At 47.2% G+C, this 23,051-nt stretch overlaps 1 protein-coding gene across 1 annotated transcript in view; it reads right to left on the reverse strand.

Moving 5' to 3' along the window:
- Positions 1 to 23,051, reverse strand: part of SSH2 (slingshot protein phosphatase 2) — an 88,184-nt gene that overhangs the window by 16,126 nt on the left and 49,007 nt on the right. The window contains 5 exon segments of the mRNA XM_039562907.1: positions 946 to 1,011; positions 1,771 to 1,839; positions 4,247 to 4,368; positions 9,027 to 9,091; positions 13,755 to 13,858. Coding sequence (XP_039418841.1) covers positions 946 to 1,011; positions 1,771 to 1,839; positions 4,247 to 4,368; positions 9,027 to 9,091; positions 13,755 to 13,858 — 426 coding nt within the window.

A 23,051-nucleotide genomic window follows, 5' to 3' on the forward strand; every position in this document is an offset into this window, starting at 1 on the left:
CAGGATGCTGCTCATGTCCCATCAGTTGGTACAAACCCCTGGCACTGTGCAGGAGGCTGTCCTGCAAGGCTGTGGATTCCTAGCGCTGCCAGAGCTTGTATGTCTTAATTGGAGCATGCCAAAACAAGCATGGACAGCAGTGAAGGTGCCCACAATTCAGAGGGCAGAGGCACCCGTGTCTCTGGTTCCAAAATCTGCTACAAATACCCAAGCCCTAAATAAGATGCACAGAGTTTGTGTCCAAGACAGGGTGCTGACAGCTCCGACTGTGCCATCAGCTGCCCTGCATGCAGGGCAGGGACACCCAGGAATCAGACATGCACAACCAAGGGCTCAGGACTGTACTGAGATGTTTAGGTGTCTGCCCTCTCTCACTGCACAAGGGTATCAGAAGTTTCTTCAGCTGCTGCTGAGAAACAAATCCCCCTCTCCTATTTTTAGCTTATTTTAAATCTTTGACTGGGATCAGAAGGATCCAAGTCAAAATCATTGGGGTGACAGCAGCATCGCTGACAGGCGATGTATTTTTGCAATGCAAAGAAGCTCAAGCCAGAAATACTTTCATGATCACTACATGAACCACCCTAAAAGGAAAGAAAAATGCATGCAGCTTCTCTTTCCTCTATCACAACGAACATGTCTCAAAATATTTCAAACATATACTCAAAGCAATGTGACTTTGGGCTCAAAGCAGCAGCCCTTTGCAAGGAAAATTACCCTATTCCTTCCTTGCCCTCAGCTGAGACAAAGCTGCTGTACACCAGCACTTACATGGCTTTTTTCCTTTGGTATCAAACTTCCTTCCCTGTCTCTGAAGGAAACTTTTGGCTGCTCAAGTAGGTCTCAAGGTACCAGTAATGTAAAGCAGCACCTGCTTTTTAAGAGCTTAAGCAGCCAAAATACCTGGAAAAAGGATCATTGGGATAGCTTGTAGTAAGTACTTACCACATTGCCTGTACAGACACGGGCTTGAATATGTGCACCCTGTTATCTGTTGATACGCTGAACCCTCTGGTGAGAAGAAAAAAGGCACAGTAAAAACGTGTCCCAAAAGTCACTTTTTAGTTAATAACTGATAGTCTGTAGCACATTAGAACAGCAAAGGTCTAGCCCTATGCATACACTGCTGAGTTCAGCTAGCAAACAGATCAAAATAGCACACTAAAAGCTCTAAGTAACTTTTTAAAGCAGCTGCTGTTTGGGAACGAAACTAAGACAGTGGGACAGTGCTGGGCTGTGCTGTTTACCTTGGCAACACAAATTCAGTGCCACAGCTGGGAGCAACAGAATCCAGCTAAAGAGATCCTGGGGCAGCTACCAAGGAAAGAAAAGTCATTCCACGCACTGCACTGGACAGCCTGAGTAACTGGCACAAACGGGAGTCTGCAAATCAGGTGTCTATTTGGCAGAGAAACATCATTCTTGCTTTATGTTGGGCTGAGTGCTGCCTGCTGCAAGCGTGATGGAGGAACACATAATAGGATCCCTTTAAGGAGCTTTCACTACACACCCACTCGCCAGTAAAAGCTCCTTTACTCCAGCTTAAACACACACATAAGCCACTGTCTCAGTGCGTGTTTATTCACAGATAAGTCAATTATTGGCGTTCCCTGCCACAACCACTGCGATTGAGGGCCTTTGAGCCTACTAACCCAATACAGGTCAACAGAGGAGGGCTGCTGGACCTGCAAGGGCTCTGCAAGCACTGGAATCCTTCCCCATACACCTGGTTCTAAGTTGTATTAGCACAGAACACACAGAAGCACTCACCCATCGCCATCCAGGTGGATCAAGGTGTCACTCCAGAGCGGCAGCACCAAGCCCATCGTACAAGTGCTACTGCAGTGAGAAAGAGAAAGTCAGTCTGTCTACTACAGCTCCATGTTATTATTCTGATTTCATGGCAATAGTTGCACATTTTTGTATTCATTAAAAAAAAAAAAAAGAAAATGAAAAATCCCACTGTTGCTTCAGTGACAAATGGTGCCAATGTTGTTCTACAGGGGCTTGGCAAGGAACACCAACCGGATTCAGGGTACAGCAATATCCTTTCAAGCAAGCTTAAAGGGTTAACACACCCAGGAGAAGAGCAAACAGGATCCCAAAACACTGAACTTTGTTCAGAAGGTCAGAGGGGGCTCACAGTCTTCAAGGCTTTCTTTACAGATTAATCCCTCTCAGGCTCAAGAGGTTTGGTTCTAGCTCTGATTTTGCAATCCACAGTTTTATTTTCTTGTTTGTCCCTCAGCCACAGCTGCTGGGGACTGGGAGCAGAGCAGTGCAATAGCAGGGTGACTAGCAGCATGGCAGGTTGGCAATCACAGCCTGTATCACCTGTGGCTGACTCCTGACCCTTCTTCACCCTCCCACACCTCAAGAATGAGCACAACAGCCATCCCATACAGACACCTCCCTGGCAATCCCACTCCTTTCTCAGCTGCTTTGCTCTCTTTGCCCTCACAGTCCCACCAGTTTTCTGTAAGGCTGAGCAAAAAGCCAAGTTAAGAGCAGAAACCAAGCGATGGAAAAAAGGCAGGGGCGGGGGAACCCAACACAACCTGCTCCAGGTTGTCAAACTGAAAGAGCTGAATGTCATAAAGCTGCAAAACTGCTCCATAATCAAAGCAGCATCTTGAAGAACAGAATTCAATTGCCTCCTGCTCTTATGCTTTGCACCAGGTGCTCCCAGATTTCCACCACTTCCAGCACCCCTGCCAGTCTCCAGCTCACGAGAAGAGCGGGAAGAGGGCGAGACCAGGCTTTGGAGGGTCAGACAGGGAGCCCTGGAAATGTACATGCCTGGTGCCCAGCACCAGGAGACACTGCAGCACGCAGCTATTTCTGTTGACAACATGAGATGAGCTCATGGAAAGATGTGTTTTTAAAAGGCTTCCCAAGGTGGCCGGGGTATTTTTAGTGATACTGTTCAGCGAGCGCTTATCAGAGACCATAGCAACAAGTCTACATGGAGTTATAAATACCGAGTGGGCTCGGGGAGGGCAGATCACAGTGACCATCCAGAACCCCAGGAACTCCAGCAGAAAGCTAAAACGACCCTGCTATGTTATTAGAGACTGAATACCAGCGAGCTCTCAGTTATCAAAGGTGGCTGTGCTGGTACATCACAGCCAACGACGAGTTCCAAGCTCACAGCAACCTGTGCAAGGACAAGTTATTCTTGCCCCAAGGCAAGAGCATCTCTGAGCCACAGCTGTGCACACATGTGCAGAGACAGGAGCCAGGGGTGGCATCAAGCTGGTCCCCCATTTTAACAGGCATCACCCAAGCTAAGCATCCAAACCAAGCATGGTGGCTGCTGTGACCAGCAGGCAATGTTTGGAAGGCAATTTCTGAGCCAAATAGTTCAAAAAAATTTTCTAGTGATCCTACTAACTACCTGGAAGTAATTTATTCCAACTAGTGTCAAAAGCAAGACTTACACCTGTAGCAGTTGTGCTGGAAGTAAGCACAAGTATGAAGCCTCCAAAACTGGTTGAATACCCAGTTGATTGTCTTGCAGTAGAGACCGAGACTTAAAGCTCTTTGTAAGAGAGTCATGTGCCCCCATGCCCTCTCCAAAGTGCCCACTGTCCCCTTCTAAATATGAAGGTTCTGCCCTTGAAGCTGCTGGGTTGTTGTTTCCTGGCTTACAGCCCCTCCAGCAGCAAAAGCTGCTTCCCAGCCACACTCCAGAGCCTTGTGGAAAGGTCAGCAGGAATTTAAATGAATGAAGCAGAAGCACTAAACCCTGAGGACACACTGCTGCCTGGGGACAGCACACGGTGTGCAAGATCTGCCATCACCAACCCTGACACTGCCATCCGGCCTTTGTGCCACGACCTTGGCAAGGGGCTGCCTGACAGTCACTTTCTTGTTACCTGCTCTCCTGAACCCTGAGGTCCAGCTTCTCTAATTGCAGCTTTTTCTTTCTTTGCATGCAAATTGTCCCTGTCTCTGGTGTGCAGATGGCAGGGCTTGGGGACCTGACCATTCAGAGGCACTGAACATCCTCACAGAAGCCTGAGGCTTGGAGGAATGAGGAAATGCTGACCTGCACTGCTGTGTTCACATTTATCATGTCCTTTGAAGAAATAAAAAGGCAATTCTGGATCTCAAGAAAAATGTTAGGCTAGAAAAGCTAAAGCAGCGTATCCCCAGGAAACACAAGACACCAAACAGTGATTTCTACACTGAACTTGATGTGGGGGTGAGCACAAGGACTTCCCCACCTGGACACTCTGAGTACCTGTCATTGGAAGAGAAATCCATTCCTAGCACGATGCTCTCCTCCGTGTCTTGTCTGCCATTGGTGGACACCACCACCATGTATCTAGTGCGGTTCTGGTAGGTACTTTCCAGTCTTACAGCCTGAAGAAAAGAAGGGGAAGAGATCAGCAGTGCAGTCAGCAAAACACACATTATTACCTTTATAGACCACTTTTTCATGCTGAGTGACAGGCGCAGAAGCAGTGATGCAGTCTGGACTCGTACGCATGTCCCACGCTCCTCAGCTGGGTAAGAAGTGCTCTACTCCCACACAGTGCCTTCCTCAACAGCTGGGATGCTCCTGGTGCACTCTGCACACCTGGTTGCAGGCCCTGCTCTGTCCCACCAAGGCTGATTTTGAACAACCTTCAGCCCTCTGACTGGTCCCAGCCCAGTGAGCTTCATGGACCATCAGTGAGACAGACGGGTGTTGAACCTTCAACTTTTGGTTTTGCCCCAAGAACCAGAGCTTTCCTTTAAACTACTGTGCGCAACAACAGCTCCAATGAGTCTCTTTCCACCAGCTGCCCAGGCAGCTGGACAGAAAACCAGGATCTAATTCAAATGTGGTTTCCTGTTGGCCCTTTGAATTCTTCTGGCAAGTTCCCCGGTGCAGAAGCAACCGTGCTGCCGTACACCTGGCAGGAAAAGATATTCCTATGATTAAGCTGTATTCTTCACTGGATTCAGATCGCCCAGGAAAGGTGAAAGTCATCGTGCCTCGTTGCTCCTGCCACGTTCACTTGCACCCCAGTGCCAAAAGAGCTCTAGGAGGACTGGTGTTCAGCCCAAAATCCTCCAAATCAAATACTACTGAGAGCATTCAGAGAGCAGTGGAACTTAAATTGTGAGTGTCAGATCAATGCTGAAGCTCCTGGAAGGCTGCACTGAGGTGAGCTGCTCCTCCAGAAGCCACAAGGAGTGAGAACTGAAGGGACTCCAGGAAATTTTGCAGACAGACTGCTGGTTAATGAGGAGCCCGGGGAAGGGAGCCCAGCACTGAAAGTTTTGCTTATCAACACATGCAGCAGGCAGCCTTTACTTGCAACACTTCTTGGACTCTGTTCCAAGCTGTCTGCAGCTATTTTAGTCACAGGATCCCAACCAGAGAAACTAGGACATCCCTAGAAAGGAAGTGTCTTAATTCTGTATACTAAACCTTAACTTTGGATGGCCCAATCCAACCCCAAGACTCTGTCTGGCCTCAGTGTTTTTACCACACTGTTAAACTGCTGCTTGAACTTTGAGCAGGGCCTGCAGAGAGCAAACACAGGCGAGAAGGAGCCGTCCCAGCCCAGCCTTGCACCGTGCTGTGGACACATCCCTGCCTGCTGCAACGGGACCCAGTTCCTGAATTCCTTGCAACCCGGTGGTTGAAGTTTGAAGTGGTGTTTGACATCCTCCACAAACTGAACCCAAATTCCTCAAGCACCAGAAGCCCTCCTGAGCCACTGCTTGTGTAGACACCTCTTGGTGGCCTTCACAGCAGGTCATGGCTCAGAGACCCCAGTTTAAACAATCATCCTTAAAAAAGCTCCGAAATTACCTACTGTGTGAGATCTCTCAGGAGCAGGCTGCCTTTCCCAATATGCTCCTTTAGTTGTTTACAACTCAGTCTTGAGGTCAGAACAGCACCTCTCAGCTGAGAGGAAGCCCCCTCTGATCTCCTCAGAGCTCTCCTGTCCACCAGCTGGGAAATCTTGACCACAAGACATGGTGGAGTCTACAGCAAAGGTTAAACCAGTGCCTGGCAGCTGAACAGAGCTCGCCATCCCCGCGGAGTGCTCTGTGGCAGGGAATGCTGAATGCGGCAGGGAAAGCTTCCCAGTGGCATTGCAGGGAGCAGCAGCTCTGGTGATGGGGCAGAATAGCAAGTGCAGGCAGGAGATGGTGTTGATAGAGTCTTCCAGACTTGCCCAGTGGGACCAAAGACCAACAGAAACTACCCAAATGCTGATGCCAGCAGACAGCCGTGCTCTGTACAGCCAGAGACTATGCCCCACCCCATCTCCTTAGGATAAATCATGCTAAAACCAGCCTTATTTTCCTTCTTGCTTCTTGAGTCACTGGGATTCCTTTGGAAACATGGAGGATCAAACTGGTCAGTCCTTCAAGGTGCGAATCCTCCCCAAGATGGTTGTTTCTAGAACTAACCACTTGTGGGAAAACAGAAAGGTGCTCTTCAACCTAGAAGAGCAAGTAATCACCAAGGTCTTGGTGGTTAAAACCAAACCTCAACAAGCAGCACAGACTTGCCTAAAACGGGAGCAGACGGATGCAGCTGCCCCATGTCTGGGGCATCCACACAGGAGTTTCTGTTCTGCTTCTCTTGAGGACAGTCCAGCAGCAAGAGGATTAACAAAATCTAACATACTTTGCTAAACCCATTTGGCCAGAAGTAATGGGAAGTCTTGATGCAAGACCCTTTAGAACAGGGCGAGACAAACAGTGAGCAAAGGTCACGTAGCTACACGCTGGTGGGGTGGGATTTTCAGAGGCCAGTTAAGAGAAACAGGGCATAGCTTAGTGTGGATCTTTGGTTCAACACTTACACCCTTAGCACAAAGTAAAGAACCGTGACTGGGGCAGATAACTTGTTTTGCTAAATTTACTGAAGAAAACAGCAGATTGGACACTGTAAACCAGCCAACTTTGAAAGTTACTATTAGAGCCCAAACATGCCTACCAAATCACAAATGAATCTCTAACCTTTCCAAGAAGTGCTAGTTCACATGCTCACCTGCCAGCAGGAGCACACCAAGTGCTCTGATGCCTTTTAAATGAGGATATTTGAAATCCCAGTCACTCTAGGGAGGATGGCCTCGCTTCAGCAACTGTGATGAGGTGGAAAGTTCTTTCTCAACCAGCTCATCTACACAGAGCTGGCTTTCTCCTCAGTTTGGGAAGGTTATCTGTAGTCTGGTCAAAACAAGTCATTCCCTGTAGTCCTTTCGGGGCCAGCCATACTCTTCTTAAGTTTTAGGCTCACCTGAACACAAGCCAACTTTATCTTCTGCTACATTCTTGTATCATTAGAAGTATGATGTGATATTTCACCAGCCCTTAAGAACAGCACATTCTGAGAAGTTCATACTGACCTTTCATGCTCCACGATAGTAGGTGTTTCATACAAAAACACATTTCTCATGGAGATAATTGATTTGAAGACAAAAAAAGCACGTCCAACTTTCAAGTTCCCAGCTCTGCTAAGCTACAGGAACATGTTCAATCACTTTGCATTCTTAACTGCTTTTCCTCCTTCCTACTGATCTTACACTGGTACTATGGCTCTAATCCTGCTTTCATGGAAGGCTAAAAACCTCTGCCAACAGCTCCAACAGAAACAAGAGTTGTTCCAAATTTTAAGTGTAGGTTTTTAGAGGATTAGATTCCTCTGCTGCCCCCTGAGCTGTGAAGCCTGCCCTCTGAATGACAGCAGCCAACAAAATGAAGAGAATGCATTTCTCTCAGTACTGTTTATATTTCAAATCTCATTTGTATCTGCTGTTTTATGAGAGAGTCCATTGCAGCCCTGCACACCCTTCGTTCATCAAGAATCAATTAAATTCAAGTAGACTATCGAACTTAACCTCATGCAAGATTTCAGCATTCCAAATGTAGCTCTGGACAAAAGGGTTTATGTCTCAGCCCACAAAGTCCTTATTCAGCTGTTAAGGCTAATTTGTCCCAAATCACACAATGTAGCCAGTGATACTGCTGAACAATGCCTTGTTCAATAGCTTCCAATGTTCTAACCCTGGCTCAAATTCTGAAAAGCATTGAGAACCCTCATTCCCATCACTTTCGCTGAAATTTTAGTGACAGCAAGGTGTGCCTGGCAAAGTTTAGGGGAGTGGGTCCTTTGGCTATTATTTTTGGTGGTCACTTGGGAAGCTAAAGCATTCCATAGTAACCTTGGCGGTTTCCTAGCTATACTCATACAATCAGTCCATCTCCAGCACAGCTCAGGAGGAGTCAGCAAACCAGAGGTGCCAGAACAACACTTGTGATGCTGGCAGTCCTTCTTTGGGCAGACGTTGCTAAGATGCACCAAGAAAACACAGGAAAGAAACTTCAGGCTACTGAGTGATGAGAGCTGCAGACATACTGCAGTCATGCCTGGCCTTGTAGAGCACTTCAACATGTCCCAGGCAAATTCCTCACTGCTCACATTTGGCTTCCGGAGGTCTTCAGGACTGTGCACCAATGCTATGAACAGCAATGCCTCGTTTTTGTTGTATCATTATAGGAGGCAACAGCCCAGGAAAGCAGAAGGCCAAGGTTCAGCGTAGGTGCATGGCCACATGGGGATCCTACGTGCTCCCACCTGTTCAGCCATGGCCTTTTGGCATGCCACAAGTCAGGAGAGCAGAGTGAGGAACACAACTGAACTCTGATAGAAGGGCAGATGCTCACACTGGTCAGACGTAAGTCACCTACTCTTGATTTAAACAGGACACCAAGATAATTTACCCATCCTCTCTGGCAACTGTTACAATACTTTATGAGAGCACACTCAGTACTGGGTTCAAAGACAACCTTCTAGCCATACAATTTGTCTCACCGAACAACCAAAGCAGGCCTTTCACAATTAGCTGCTTTTCTACCTTTGTGGTTGCAAAGCCTCCCCAAACCTGCTGACGAAACCACTCCAACACACACACACACACACCACTGCTCCCGAGTTACACAGGTGTATTTGTCAAGTGGTGCTTAACCTTTGCGTTGGTTCGCAGGAGATAAGCAGAAAGCCAACCTACCAGTCTGATGTTGTCTTCTGGGCGGAGCAGGATGAACATGGCCTGCAGGTGCTGCTGGAGATCCCCTGTGGGCAAGAGGGCAAGGTGAATGCACAAAAATAGTTTAAATCACATGCAAGCTCCTGGCTGTCCAGCCAGAGCAAATGTCCACCGAGAAACCTGACACGTCACCAGGAGTGTCGTCACTGTCACTCCCACCTACTCAGAGATGGGAGTTTTGTCATCTCTTAAGTCAGCTGCTCTTTGCTCTGTGTGCTCACCTGTTCCTGTGTTACCGTGTTCTCTCCTGCTAAATTCTGTTACCCTTTTGAACAGAAATGAACAGTGTTTCGGTACTCAAGAGCTCCTCTGACAGACAAGTCAAACTAGGTCGAAATGGACCCCACCCCACGGTTCAACATCTCATTCTACCACATGCTCCAAAACAGAAATCTGCCATTTCTTTTACACCAGCTTATTACTCAGTGCAGAACTACTACCCAGGCAAAAGTATCCTCTCTTTGGAGTGAGATTTAGTCCCACCTTAGAGCAGCACATGCCCACCTACAGTTGTGTACCAACCCTGCCCAAAAGCAGCTAAGAACTGCCACCTGAAAAAATCAAACTTTTATAATTTTTTCCTAGAAAACGCTTGCAACACCTTTCCTGGTAAAGCTGAGGAAAAATAAAAGAAAATTAAATTTACTGCATGACTGTGATTTTAAGTCTTATTAAGAAGAGTCAAGTGTCCCAGGTTCCTAAAACATCGAGCATTTCAAAGACAAGTGAGATGCTTTTCTGTCAGCACTGCTGCACTGACTTCTCAGCACTACTCCTGGTATGTAGAGAGCCAACATCACCCCCTGAGTACCAGCCAGCAGCAACACCTCCTGCAAGGGGCTGCTTTTTCAATCATTACATGGCAAATTAATCAGCATTCCCAGAAAGGAGAGTGCAGGGCTGCCAGGTGGGTGGCGCAGATCAGCAAGAAGAGGAGCTTTTACTCTTCTACCTTCTCCCACTCCCCCACAGCAAAGAAGCTGAGTTTAGGCAACACTGCAGGGAGCAAATATTCAGCAGGATCAGCTACAAGAACCTTTTCTAGGAAGGCTGGTTAATCTCCCCAACCTCCCTTTCTGATTCACCAGTGGTGCTAGAACCCATGTTATTTCGGATTCTCAGAAATAAGGAAAACCTTGGACATGGAGAAGCATCCAGAAATACCAAAAAAAAGGAAGGGGAAGAAAGAAAAGGCTGCCCAGTGAGAGTACCTGGTTTCCAAATGATTTTTATAGCTGGTGGAAGAGCAAGGCTGAAGGGCTGTGCAGCCCCTCTCTGGATGGCATAGAGACCCATAGCGTGGAGTGGGTTACACAGGACACTGCATTCCCTGCTCTCATCTTCCTTCCTCCTTGAAACAAATTTCAGCATATGGAATATGAGTCAGCGATCTGGGAATGCGTTTTTAACTGGGGGTGGGAACACTGAGGCACTCAGCAGTGCCTGGGAAATCACAAAGTATCACCGGCGACAAGCACCTGAAGCTGCTTCCTGCCCATGGACATTGTTCCCAGCACTGGGAGTGGCTGGCATGAGCCTCCCTAAATAGCAATTATTTATGGAGGTAGGGTACTCAGGAAGGCAAAGTCATCCATCAGATGCTTGTTCTGCTGGGAGTGCCATGACAGGATCTCCCCACGTCAACAGCAGTGCAAAATCCTGATGGCACTGCTCAGTTCCAGCAAGCTGCAGCTATTACCACAGTGGGAATCGTCGAGAACTGTCAGTCAACAAGTGAAGGTCTCTCTGCACCTCCTGCCCACAGCCTGGAAGAGCTCAGCAAGTATTTGACTCATGAAGCATCCACATGTCTTAGTCTGAAATCAAAGATGCTTCACCTCAGCTTTTTCCCCTCTCCAAAATGTAGCAGTTCCTACTTCTTGCTGCCAGTAATTTAGGGACCATCTTAAGAGACAAAGTTTCTGGAGTTTAAAAAATAAAATCACCTGGACTAGTGGATTATCTCAATACTTGAAGAGAGGAAGTTTCTACGACAACCCTTTCTGCAAGGCTCAGTCAAGGAGCTCCATTATCCTTCATCCTCAGAAAGTTTACCACACTCCTCCCTGTTCCCGTGCCAGCCTTGGGATCTCCAGAGCTGGAAAGTAAAGGATTGCTTCCTTGGCCAGCTTTAATCAATTTGCAGCGTTTTCAGTCCCAAACACACAAGGCATTTTGTAAACTTCCTGGATTAAGAAAAACCAAAGGAAAGGCTTTAACATGCCAGAATCAGCACAAAGATATCACATCCTGGCCTGTGAAGAGCTGGCTTTGCTGGCATTCATGTCAGGGCTGCTGCTTCCTATCACATTGTCCTGCGCTGAGCAGATGCTTTTGTTTCCTTGAGCTGGCAGGCAAGGTGCAAAGCATGGGCGAGGGTGGGATCTGAAAAGTGATTCACAGTATTCCAGAGATGGCAAAAGCGCCAGGGAAGTTACATCCCTTTCTGGCCTCCTCCAACGTTGTTTGTTGTGGAAAAGCAAGCCCACCATCCCACAGAAGTTTGCCAGGTGGCACAGGACCACCCAGGGAGGGGAGCATGGACAGCTGGTACCATATCTAGTCAATCTGCCAATGATTCCTATTTATGGAGATGTGATTAGAGAAATGGGTGTGAGCATTAATGATTTCCTGTTACCCATTCACTCTTCACACCGGATTCTAGCACCTCTGATGAATTAAAAAGGCAGGTCAGGAAGGTCAGTCAGCCTTCCTAGAAAATGCTCTTGGAGCCACTTGAAATACTATTGCATCCATAGGCAGCAATTCCATACTGGAAAGTTATGCCCGCTCTCTACCCCCTTCTAATTTTGTGTGCCAGAGATAAGTCACACATGGGGATGGAAGCTGAGCATGGATTATCAGTGTCCCAGAAAGGAGGCAGCTGCACACACTCTGCCAGCCACACTCTCCACATCACTGATTAATTCTGGTGGCGCAGATGTTTTGCTCAGGAAGGTGACACACTGATCCTCTGGTGTCTTGGTCTGCTGATATTAGAAAAATTCACAGAAATCTGGTGCACACTCAGACAAGGGACTCTCTTCAGTGAAAACTCCAAGCACCATAAAAAAAGTCACTAGAGCATTCCCATCACTTGACAGGCAGGGAAGCTGAGGAAAGGACAAGTACCGACGTCTCATTAAATCTCACCCTGTAAACTGAAGAAACAGGAATAAAATAGGTCTTCTAAGAACAAAAATCCCACCCCTTAGGCAAGCCAGCCTCGGCAATACCAAACATCTCGCTGTAAGCAATTACAACACACCGGATTTGCTTCCTTGGCAATCTGGCTTCCAAGAGCTCTGAGCTGATTAGACAAGCAATTATTTTCCACCAAGGTCTCCAGACCTCATGCAAATCAGCTGGAGCAAGCAGAAGCAGCAAGGAGAGAGACTCAACAGCTGTCTGTGCTGCCTTGCAGGTGTTCACCAGGAAAACTCCCCTGTGGGTCTCCTCAGTAAGGCAAAGCCAAGGCAGCAGTGCCAGGGCTTCAGCAATGGACTTTGGAGAGATTAAAAAGCAAGATGGGCCAAGAGAAACTTCTTAAAGTCTGGTGACTCCACTTTCATGCTAAAGGACATTTCACTTCACTCTCGACCAGAAAGGCCAGCTTTAAATTAAGTATCAGAACATTTTCTTTTGACAACTGGTAATTAATGCATCTCACCAAAGCAATTTGGGTACCACTTGTGCTATGTTTGAGTGGAAGTATATAATTAAATGCCTTCTGACTTAAACTTTTTCTATAAATATGTTTGCAAACAGATTTTGAGGTGGCCAGTCATCACATCCGTAACTCTGACAGATGCAGAGGTGGATGACAGTTTGATGGTGTCAAAGTACAAAGGGATCTACACCTGGAACCAAACCAAATCACGTTTTTCCTGGTCACTTTCTGGCAAAACACGTTGACTCCTGTCTCTGTTTCTACCTCTGTCTCATTTGCAAGTCTGAAGGTCTCAATTTATTTTTGTTTCCTGTTGATTGCTTTATGGAAGGGAAAATCCCCACACTATCTGATGCCTGTAAAACTCCATCAGTGATTAAGCACCATATAGCCAATGAAAAATACCCTACCCTGAAATGTTTGAGTTACAATATTCAGAGCGACTTTTCAAAGAGAGTCAAAGCAAAACCACAAATCAAACTTCCAGCAGATAAAGGAGGCGGAATTGTAACTGACTCTGTATTACTCACTCTGCTTCACAGCTCTGAGAAGTCACACTGACTTTGCTCAGAGGTTTCCTCACCCCACATAGAGGTGAGTCTGGTAAGTCTCCTCCCTTTCCTCCATCATAACTGGTTACTCTCAGATTAGGAAGGACCATTACTCACCCCGTATCACAACCTCAGGTGTGCTAGTGCAGTGCATGAAGGCTTTGAAGGCAACCCTCCCCTCCCTCTCTCAGACTACAACTACAGGATGATATTTTGGGGGGCAGTTACTCTCAAGTCTCCACCATGTCATGACTGCTGCCCTGATGTCACTCATTTGTTTGATGATCCTGTTTGAACAGGAGACCTCTGAAACCTTTCCTTCCTATCAGCGTTGAGACTGGCAGGTCAGGCTATAATACACACATGGACCAGACAAACGTGTATCATCAGGTGAGAATGAGCTCAAGGAAGGTGGACTCTGAAACAAGAGGGAGCAGACAAGCCCCAGCCATCGATACCACAATTTACCTGCATGTTTGTTGCGCCTGTGACTGATCCTGGGAGTGGATGACCCATTTCCTCGTGGCAGGAAGAGAGCTGCACCTTTCACAGTGAGGAAGCTTTCGCTGATGCTGTAAGGGGAGAGAAACAGGGAGTGAGGAAAACTGTCTTGTCTTTAAAAAGGAAAAAAGCAACGAACAAGAGAGGTTCAAAGCACTGAATGCATTCTCTGTTCTTTTGCAAGGAAGTGATTTAGACCAAATTATTCTGTTGGTTAAGAACTTTCCCCCCTTCCATGTAAGTACTGCAAACATTCAAAGCATAACTGGGAACAACACAAACAGAGAAACACTGAAAAGCAGAACATGTGCTGGTGCCACTCTGCCTGCAGAGGTGCAACCTGAGCAGGCAGAGGGGATTAACCTATGGCTACATTTTCGATTTGAAAGTCAAGATGACAGATCCACATTTCTAAATGGTGATGAATAGAACAAGCCCACGCATCTGGGTAATTATGGACTCCGTTAACCCCGAGCTTTGTGGTTCAGACACAGCTGATGACCTGCAGAAACAAATGTCTCCCTTCAGCAGTTAGCCAAAAGAAAATTAGTGTACAAAACAGATCAAGAAATCATAAAACTACTCTCTGTGAGTTGCATGATGGTTAACTCTCAAAGACTTACAAATCACAAAGCAAGAAACTGTAATGCTGTTGAAATCAGACATCACTTTATGCCTTGATTTTGCCCTTTCTGAAGTCACATGAGGAGAGAAATTTGTAAAAAGGGACAATAAAGAATTCTCAAGTACTGAAGAACAACTGGTATTTTAAGGACATCTTCCAGTTGTTTTCTTGGAGACGCTGTGGTTCGTGGAAAAAGCAAGACACACTCCAGATTCTGCAATTCAGCCATCCTGTTGCATACTCGAGGGTTCCTGCTTTTCTCAGAATTGATAAGACAGTCCTAGAGGCTTTGAAGAAAGCCAGAAACAATTCTCTAGTCAACAGGATGGTTGATGAATATGATAAGACAGGATGGGAGAGTCTCTGGCATTGTGCATCCCAGCAGCTCCATGCTTTGAGAAAGATGTTGGCTTGTCCTTCAACTGAGCAAGAGCCTAGGAACTTTTTATTCCTTTCTCCACTTAAACAAATATCAAACCTAGTTAGTTATTCCCTTCCTCTAAGGGATGAGGACTGGGAAATTAATAGAGTAAAAAGCCCTGCCATGTATTTTCATTATTTGGGGTTGACTGCTTTAGTAAAGGCTTTTCTGACTGCATTTTTAGAAGTACAAGAATTACAAAAGCTTGTGTTAAAGTTGGATTTCCCCCTAAGCTCAAGCACATTTCTGGGCACCTCTCCATTTTGCTGCCAGGGATGTAAAAAATGAGGTTTTCCAAGCTCCAGAAAAGCAGATGCACGGAGTCAGAAAGACTCTTCCCAAGGCTGCAGCATATCCCAATATTTAGACCGTGCTGTCATACCCTCATCACTCCTGAGTGACAAAGTTTCTCTCAGAACTTTTTCCCTGAAATTGAACCAGATGTCAAACATGCTCTGGATGTTTCAAAAAAACCAGAATTTTGAAAAGGATCCTAAATTAAAATGGATCAGAGTTCTCTACCCATACTAAAGTTAAAGCCAAAAAACCAATAAATTCATTGGGCACACTGAACATGTTTCCTCAAACCATTCTCACATAAAAAAATTTTACTGAGCATTTCTAGCTCTTGTTGACAAATAAATCCTCTGAAGGTTCTCAAGCTACACAGTTTCTTACAACCTGAACTAGAGAAACACTGAGTTATCTTAAGGACACTTAAAAAAATAATAGTAGTATTATTAATGATAAAAATAAATTCTCCTCCTCCCATTCTAATCTCAACACAGAAGACAATTGTTAAAAGATGTTAGGCTGCAGAGGAGGAGAAAGAATTCAGCACTCACAGACAGCTTTCACACAGTTAACTTTATCAGTGAAGCCAACCACTAATATTAGCAATCCTTTAGCCTGTGCTTGAGGTTCCCCCAGAAGGTGGAATTAGCAACTATTTTTAGTGGATAATGCAGTGTGTAGCTAAGAGGGCTGAGAGGTTAAAAATCTTCTCAATTCCATCACTTTCCCTTATCACCAGCTCTCAGCCACCTGCCTGCAGAGGAAAGAGCAGCAGAACTAAACAGATTCCCATCAGGTGCATCCTTCCAGGAGGCCACCTTCTCTCCTAAGGCCAGGGGAGCCTTGTTTTGGGCCATTAACCACGGGCTGTAAGTGTAACTTGGTAGGACTAGGGAAAGTAATTTCCCATACAAAGGGCTGGAACAGCTGAAGAATGTGGCAAAGCAGATCATTCTTGTGGAACAAGGAGGTCAGGCAGGGAGGGCAGCACCTCCCGCAGGGCAGGAGTGAGGGCAGGAGATGGCCATCAGCACTGCTGGGAGAACTGCAGATCCATGGAGACAAGAGCCTTGTGCCAAATCCAGCTGTGGGGACACTCACTGTGCAGCCAAGACATGCTACTGGCACTCCTGGCATCACCTGCCCCCAATCCTAACTCCAGATGCATCAGTATCCAGAAAAGAAACCCATGATACACACACACAACAAAGCCCTAGCTCTGAGATTCAAGCAGTAAAGAAAATTCTTGGAGGAAAGGCACCAAATTTTTAGGAAAGTCCAAGTAACTCTAATAACAAAGTCAGCAGATGCTGACTTTAGTGCCTGTAATGCACTACAGGGACAAAAAAAGCAATCACTGGCCTGATATCCTCTGTGCCACACTCAGATGGCTGCTCCACTTGGGTCCATCCTGCTTGGACAGTCCCTGCCACAGTCTTCACCTAAAGCATCATCTTTCAGGGCAAGATCACCTTTGCACACTGCCCCTGATATATAAGGAGAAAGGATTCCTCAGGTGGGACACTAACAGCAGGCCCCAGTCTGAGACACTTCAGAAACACAAAAGGCAGAAAAGATGTCTGTAAAAAGGGCAATTAGGGCTTAGAACAAGTGTTGCCATCCACTACTGATGTCACCCTGCTGACAGCTCGATGGCTCCCAAGCCTAATGTGGGCTTTGAAATACTTCTCAAAACCTGGCTTTCCAGAGCCTACGGGAGCTTCAGTGCTCTTTGAAGCACTCTCCTGGAACAGACTGGTGTTAAAAGACACTCAGCATGGTTAGGGGAGAAGTTGAGTCCAGGACAGCAGAAGACAAGGAGCCAACTTGGCAAAGGTAAAAGAGCTGAGCTGTGTTTTATCAGCACCCCAGGCTTGTCATCAGTCCTCTGTACTGCACAGCAGGTTTTTTCAAGAGAAGACTTACTCAGGACATACCTATGAAAGAGTTCACAATCCTCAGCATTACAGCTGGGGGAAAAACCCCCTTCCGCTCCATGTTCACCTCTGCAGTGAAGCAGCAACCTCAAGGCCACCAGTGATGTGCTATTTGTAATTCCCTGCTCGCTGGGAAGAGAACCAACGCAAGCAGAAGAACTTAAGCAACTCCTACGGAAATTGCGACTTGTACCAATTTTTCTCCCACGCAGAAAAGGTTTTGTAGAAATTGTACAAGTCACATCAGAACTATTTAAAGCCTTTTGCACAAAAAGCACAGACACTGCCCTCAGAAGGCTCTGTTTCTAACCAGCAGTAACAGCAGGAAACAGGAGTGATTCCTGTGCTCCCTGACGTGCTGCCCAGGGCTGAGCTCCTCCTGCACAAGGAAATCACTGCACAGTTCAAACTAAATTATCATTACGCTACAAAATGAGATCCACACAGAACTTACAGATGGCAAACAAATAATAAATGCCTTCCCAGATGTTATACTGCACAGCTCTGTTCATAAACTGCAAGCACAAACACCAAATACACTGGTTTGAGGACACAAAAGAGAAAGTGTTACTAGTTTAGGGACTGTGCCAAAGAGATGTGATAACCCAGATCACTGGATGCATTGTCACGACCTCCTGGATGATGCCTTGTGCCTCCCAGCCAGGAGACAGGTGAATCTGTACCACCTACCAGCTTCAATGAGAAACTCTCAGTCCTCAGTGTAAAACTCAGAAAGAAACCTTGCAGTTTTCTTTTGAAACTGCTTCACAGAGAAAGGAGAGAAAACCTTTTTGTGAATAAGGCAAGGAGGCACCTAAACAGCTTCTGGCAATGTTTTATCCTCATAAACAATTAAGTTATTGCGAGCCTGGGGATGACTTTCCAAAAGTCATCTCTCCTTACTCATCAGAGCAGCTCCTTTGCAGCAGGCTCTGTCCTGTCCAGCCCAGCCCTTGCTCAGGCACTTGCCAAGTAGCACAACCAGAGAGTTGGCACCATTCCCTGACAGGCTCAGCAGGAGAAGTCCTTCCATCCACATCCTCCCACAAAACACACAGGAACAGGTCAGCGTGGCAAGGGCCAAAACCTCCTTGTGCTGTCACCTCCTCACAGCCATGCCCAAGACACATGGGCACTGCAGGGAGGTCACATCCTCCCACCCTGTTCACCCTTATCCTTAGCAGAAATGGGACATTGATAAGCGATGGTAGGGGAAATGAAGATTTCAAGGCACTTTGCGTTTGAATAAAAAGTCCACTACTTGTATGATTTACAGAAATACAATTTCTCTTAGCGGGTATTTATTAACCAGAGCCCTGCAGAAAAGAGCTCAGAAGCAGCATCCTAACAGAGCTGAGAGGCTACAACGGGATTTCAATGCCAAGCCTGGCTCCAGCTGTAGCTCCCCATGACCAGAGAGTTCTGCAGTCCCTCAAGAGCCCCCCAGATTTTGCTCTAACATGAGCAGCCAATACTGCCTTGCACACCTCAGCTGCCAGCTCAGCTCTACCATCCTCCCTTAATCCAGCCACTGCAAAACACAAACCCAAGAAAACAGCAAAATTCCAAGGCTGGCAGGAGTGGCAGAGCAGGCGTCAATACTTAGCTCATTCCCGAGGCGTGGAAGGAGGGAGAGAGGGCAGCTGGGGACATGCGGGCGAGCTCTGAGCAGTCAGGACTCACCCTGCAAGAGCAGCAATTCCCCCACAGCTCGCTGGGCCTGGCATGGGAGAAGTCACAGGAGGGCAGGCACAGCAGCCTGCTGGTGTTTTCAGCACCTCAAGCTACTTCCCTCCCTCTTCCTGCTCCCCAAACTGGCTGTTTCCCTTCCTCTGCAGGCAGGCTTAGGGCCTGGAATCACACCTGCTCCGGGGGCAGCTCTCACTGCCATCCTCCCCTCCCTGCACCTGCCCACAAGAGAAGTCCTGGTTAATAAAGCATCAGTCCCACAGCCAAGGGTGCACCAGCAGCTCGGTGCACAGCTGGATTATGTGCAGCCTGACAGCCCAGGGCACTTCTCCATCAAACACCAGATAAAACATCGCATTCCTCCAGCATCCCTCCCCAGGGAAGTATCTCTTTCACCTTCACTGTAGTTTGTTTTTCAATAAACAACATCCCTACTTCCCTTGTTTACTTTTTAAAGCACCTGGTTTAATAACTGCCTACAGTATTAATGAATTAAATAGAGGCAAGCAAGGTTTGGCTTCCAGTTTAAGCCTTTGCTCCTAGGCAAGGGATGAAGGTGCTCGATTCTCTTCACACAGAGGCCAGATCTCGGGGCTCTGTAAAGCACAATACCACGTACTAATAAAGAAAACCCACCAAAACCCTACAGGGAAAATTAAACGGCAAGGATAATTCAGGATTGCCCTGCACTGACATTTGTATTAACAGGGTCAGCTGGCAGCAAACACAGACAAGTGCAGGCTTCTCTGATACCCAAAACAGAAACAAACTCAGTGCCGAGCAAAACAAGGACCACAGCTTACCGAAAAGGGGTCAGTCACACTGTCAGCAGGGAGAGAAAAGGGAAGTGGTTCTCCACCAAAGGCCACCTCTCACCACTCAGCACTTTTGCAAGTTAAGAAACAGCCCAAAGAGAAAAACAAACCAAGCGTGGGAACCTACTTGGGTTCAGGGGTTTGACGCAAACTGCATTTTTAGCAACATCTGCATTTGTGCCTTTTTCTTTTATTAAAAAAAGGAACTGTCTACAGGCACTTCCTCTTCTCCAAGGTGGGGCTCCCTGGAGAGAGAACTCAGCTTCCATGACACAGACAGGCATCATCACAGAAAGATCTGCAATGCCAACTGTTACTCGTCCACATGAACTTACCTACTGATCCCTTCTCACCAGCACCAAGTCACCTTTCCCTTGCTTTGGGCTGCAATATGGACAACTTCTGAAGCCAAACTAAGACAACAGGAAAAACTCACAGTTTGCCAGAAGACAGTCAAAGGTGAGGATGGATGGGTGTGAATCTGAATTCCAAAAGACTAATTCCTTTTCCTTGCTCCAAACAAGGAGAGAATTTCTGCTGAATTCAGAGAGGATACAACTTGCCAAAGGGAACCCTGATGACCACAGCTGTGTGTTAAGTGAAGAACAACTGCTTCAGGTGCATGAAACAAGCACGCTCAGACACAGTTTCAGAGACAGGATCAAACCAGCCTCAGGTCATCCCACCAGGCTGTGGGGAGCTTTGATACCCACTTAACACCTGAGTGAGTTACCAGTCTGCAAGCCACATCCACTGCTGGAACCAACCATGACATGCCATTAGAGCTCCTTTGCCACCACAGCATTTGAATTGAGCTCCAGAAATAACTTTGCAAACTTCAGAGCTTGGGCAGCCTGGGTACGCTGGAGAGAGAGCAGTGGTGACCTTTGGAGACTGCACAGAAGACAACAGCTCTGGGCTGAGAAACTTATCCCTGCCAGAAACTCATCCCTGCCTCGCTGCCGGCAAAGAGAGCAACAACAGCTGCTGTTTGCAGCCCAAGTTTTCAGCCCACGCAGCTGCAACGGGGCTGCACTGTGCCGAGACAACCCCAACCACCTGCAGCATTCCTCTGCCTCCCGATGCCCTGAGGCTCGCTCTGCAGGGCTGAGTTTCATACTCACATCCAATGTATTCCCTCACAGGCAGGGCTGGGATTTATTCATTACAGGCAAAGGAAAGCAGATTAGGTCTTGTTCTAAGGTGAACAACATTTTAGAGTGTCTGATGGAAGTGAAAGTCCATGTGGGTTTCCTGTTCCCCTCATACTCCTGGCCTATGGATGAACCAGCTCAACGAACCCCTAAAGCAGAGGCAATGCAGGCAGAGCCCTGGCACGGACACCAGCTGCATCCTCACCACCCAGCCCTGTGCCCAGCCTGCTGCCGGCAGCTCCAGATTGGGTTTCACTGGGCTGCTGCTGAGCGCGTGCTCCTACAGTAAGCCTCACACAGCCCTCCCTGTGTCACCTCGCTGCTGAGCTTGTCCCCATCGCTTCTGCCAGCGCTCAGCAGCCTTGGAAGGGAGGGAATGTCCTGGTGCTGAGGCTGGGGAAGGGGAGATGTGTTGAGTTGTGGCTGTTGTCACTGCCATGAAGCAGCACAGGCTGGGGGGACACCCTGCTGATGCCAGATTGTCAGGTAATGACTTATTTCAAGGAATACAAACCTGGGCACAGGCTGTAGGATCACCATGGCAATGAAGAAGGGAGTTAAACAGGGATGGATTTAAGTTATTACAGACTGAAAACGACCCATTTTCCACGCAGCATGAATAGCAAAATGCTTTACTGCCCATCTCCCTGGCTATGCAACACTGAGGGAGTCCCAGCAAAGCACGTGTTGGTGGCCCATGTTCAGCCTCCAAGGCAGCTTCAGGGAATCCACCCAGAGAGAAAGAAAAAGATTCCAAAAAGCAACCGCAAAACAAGTTGTGCAAACAAAGTTCTGATGTCCCTGGAATTCGAGACTGAAGATATGCACAAAATCGTTCTTCCTGCAGTCCGAGCCCGGCGGTTCACAGACTAGAAAGGGGGTAGCTAACACAATTAGGATGCTGATTAAGAAATCCGGGCACTTGGTGTTTACAGAAGAAATTTGATTCTCTGCACTTTTTAAAGCAAGAGACCCAGACCGGAAGCGAGACCATGAAAGGAATTTGTTTTACATGATAGTCCCCAAAGGCTTCCAGGTCTCCAAGTCAAGACATTCCCAGATGAAAGCTCTACATGACATTCTTCTTGTGCTATATACTGTTTAAACATCCTTGGGCATTTTTAATGCATACCACCGGGTTCACGGAGCAGGACAGCGATACCCAGGAGAACACTCCACAGTGTTTGAGCACCATGTGCTGTGCTCCTACCAGCTCAGCCTGCCCAAAGTGAGCCAGCTGCTGTGGTACCAACAAAATGCTTTCACAAATACATTCTTAAGAACACTTCAATCAACATGAGAAAACTTCATAAGGAGAATCTATTGCATCAAGGAACAGAGAAAAAAAACCACCGGCTTTTTGATTAGTTAATCCTCAGGTACAGCACCCCTCTGATTGACACATACTTATCTTTTTTCTCTCTTAATTAACACAGTCCATGTCGATTATCTTTAAACAACACAGTAATCTCCTCTGCCACCAGAGTTTGAAAGCATTGCCTTCATACACAGCACCTTTCTTTTAAAACTTCAAATGACAGCTGACAGACCCCGGAGCAGTTGATTAACAACCAAGTCTCCCCCCACTACCTTTAAATGCATTTAAGACAGGATATTTTACAACAAATTTTTATGCTAATCTCCCTGCATGTCACTGTCCCAGACCTGACCATGTTTGGCCTGACTGGCAGCGTCGCACAAGAAGGACCCATCTGCTCTAAATACAACTGTAACACAAGTGTCACAGGAGACACATTGAGGTCAACATACTGTCCCGCCCCGCCACAGCCAAGTCCAGGGTCCCCTATATTTAGACAAAGCATGTCCAGCACTTTACAGATGGAAGGAGATCACTGACTTGCTTGAACCACGGCCAGGCTGGCCATCTCCCTGAGATGGGTGTGACCAGGAGCTGACAAGCCCCCAGCACCCACTCAAGGAGGGGTACCCTGTGCCCCCCACCCCCTCCTCAGCAGCCACAGCTTCCCCAGGCACAGGCCCAGGATGTAAGTGGTCAAGAAGGATGCTGCTCCATCTTTTTTTGGTCACGGTGGATGTGGCCAGCACCGAGCATGGCTGTGGTCAGCCAAGGAGCAGAGCTCCTGCTGCCTTGAGAAAGGGAACTGCGCCAGGACTCAGCTCTGCAACCACCCCAACCAGGGCATGGGATGGAGGAATTACGCTGGGGAAGCTGCCTGGCTCTGATCACAGCCTTGTTGGCTGCCCTCAGTAAATACATTAACAGACCCCTGTAAATAGAGCACCAAAACAAGGACCACTCTGTCTCTACACAAAGAAATCAATGCTGAATAATAAGCCTTTTCCTCTT

Source organism: Corvus cornix, chromosome 19 (assembly GCF_000738735.6).
Source record: "Corvus cornix cornix isolate S_Up_H32 chromosome 19, ASM73873v5, whole genome shotgun sequence".
NCBI classification, from domain to species: domain Eukaryota; kingdom Metazoa; phylum Chordata; class Aves; order Passeriformes; family Corvidae; genus Corvus; species Corvus cornix.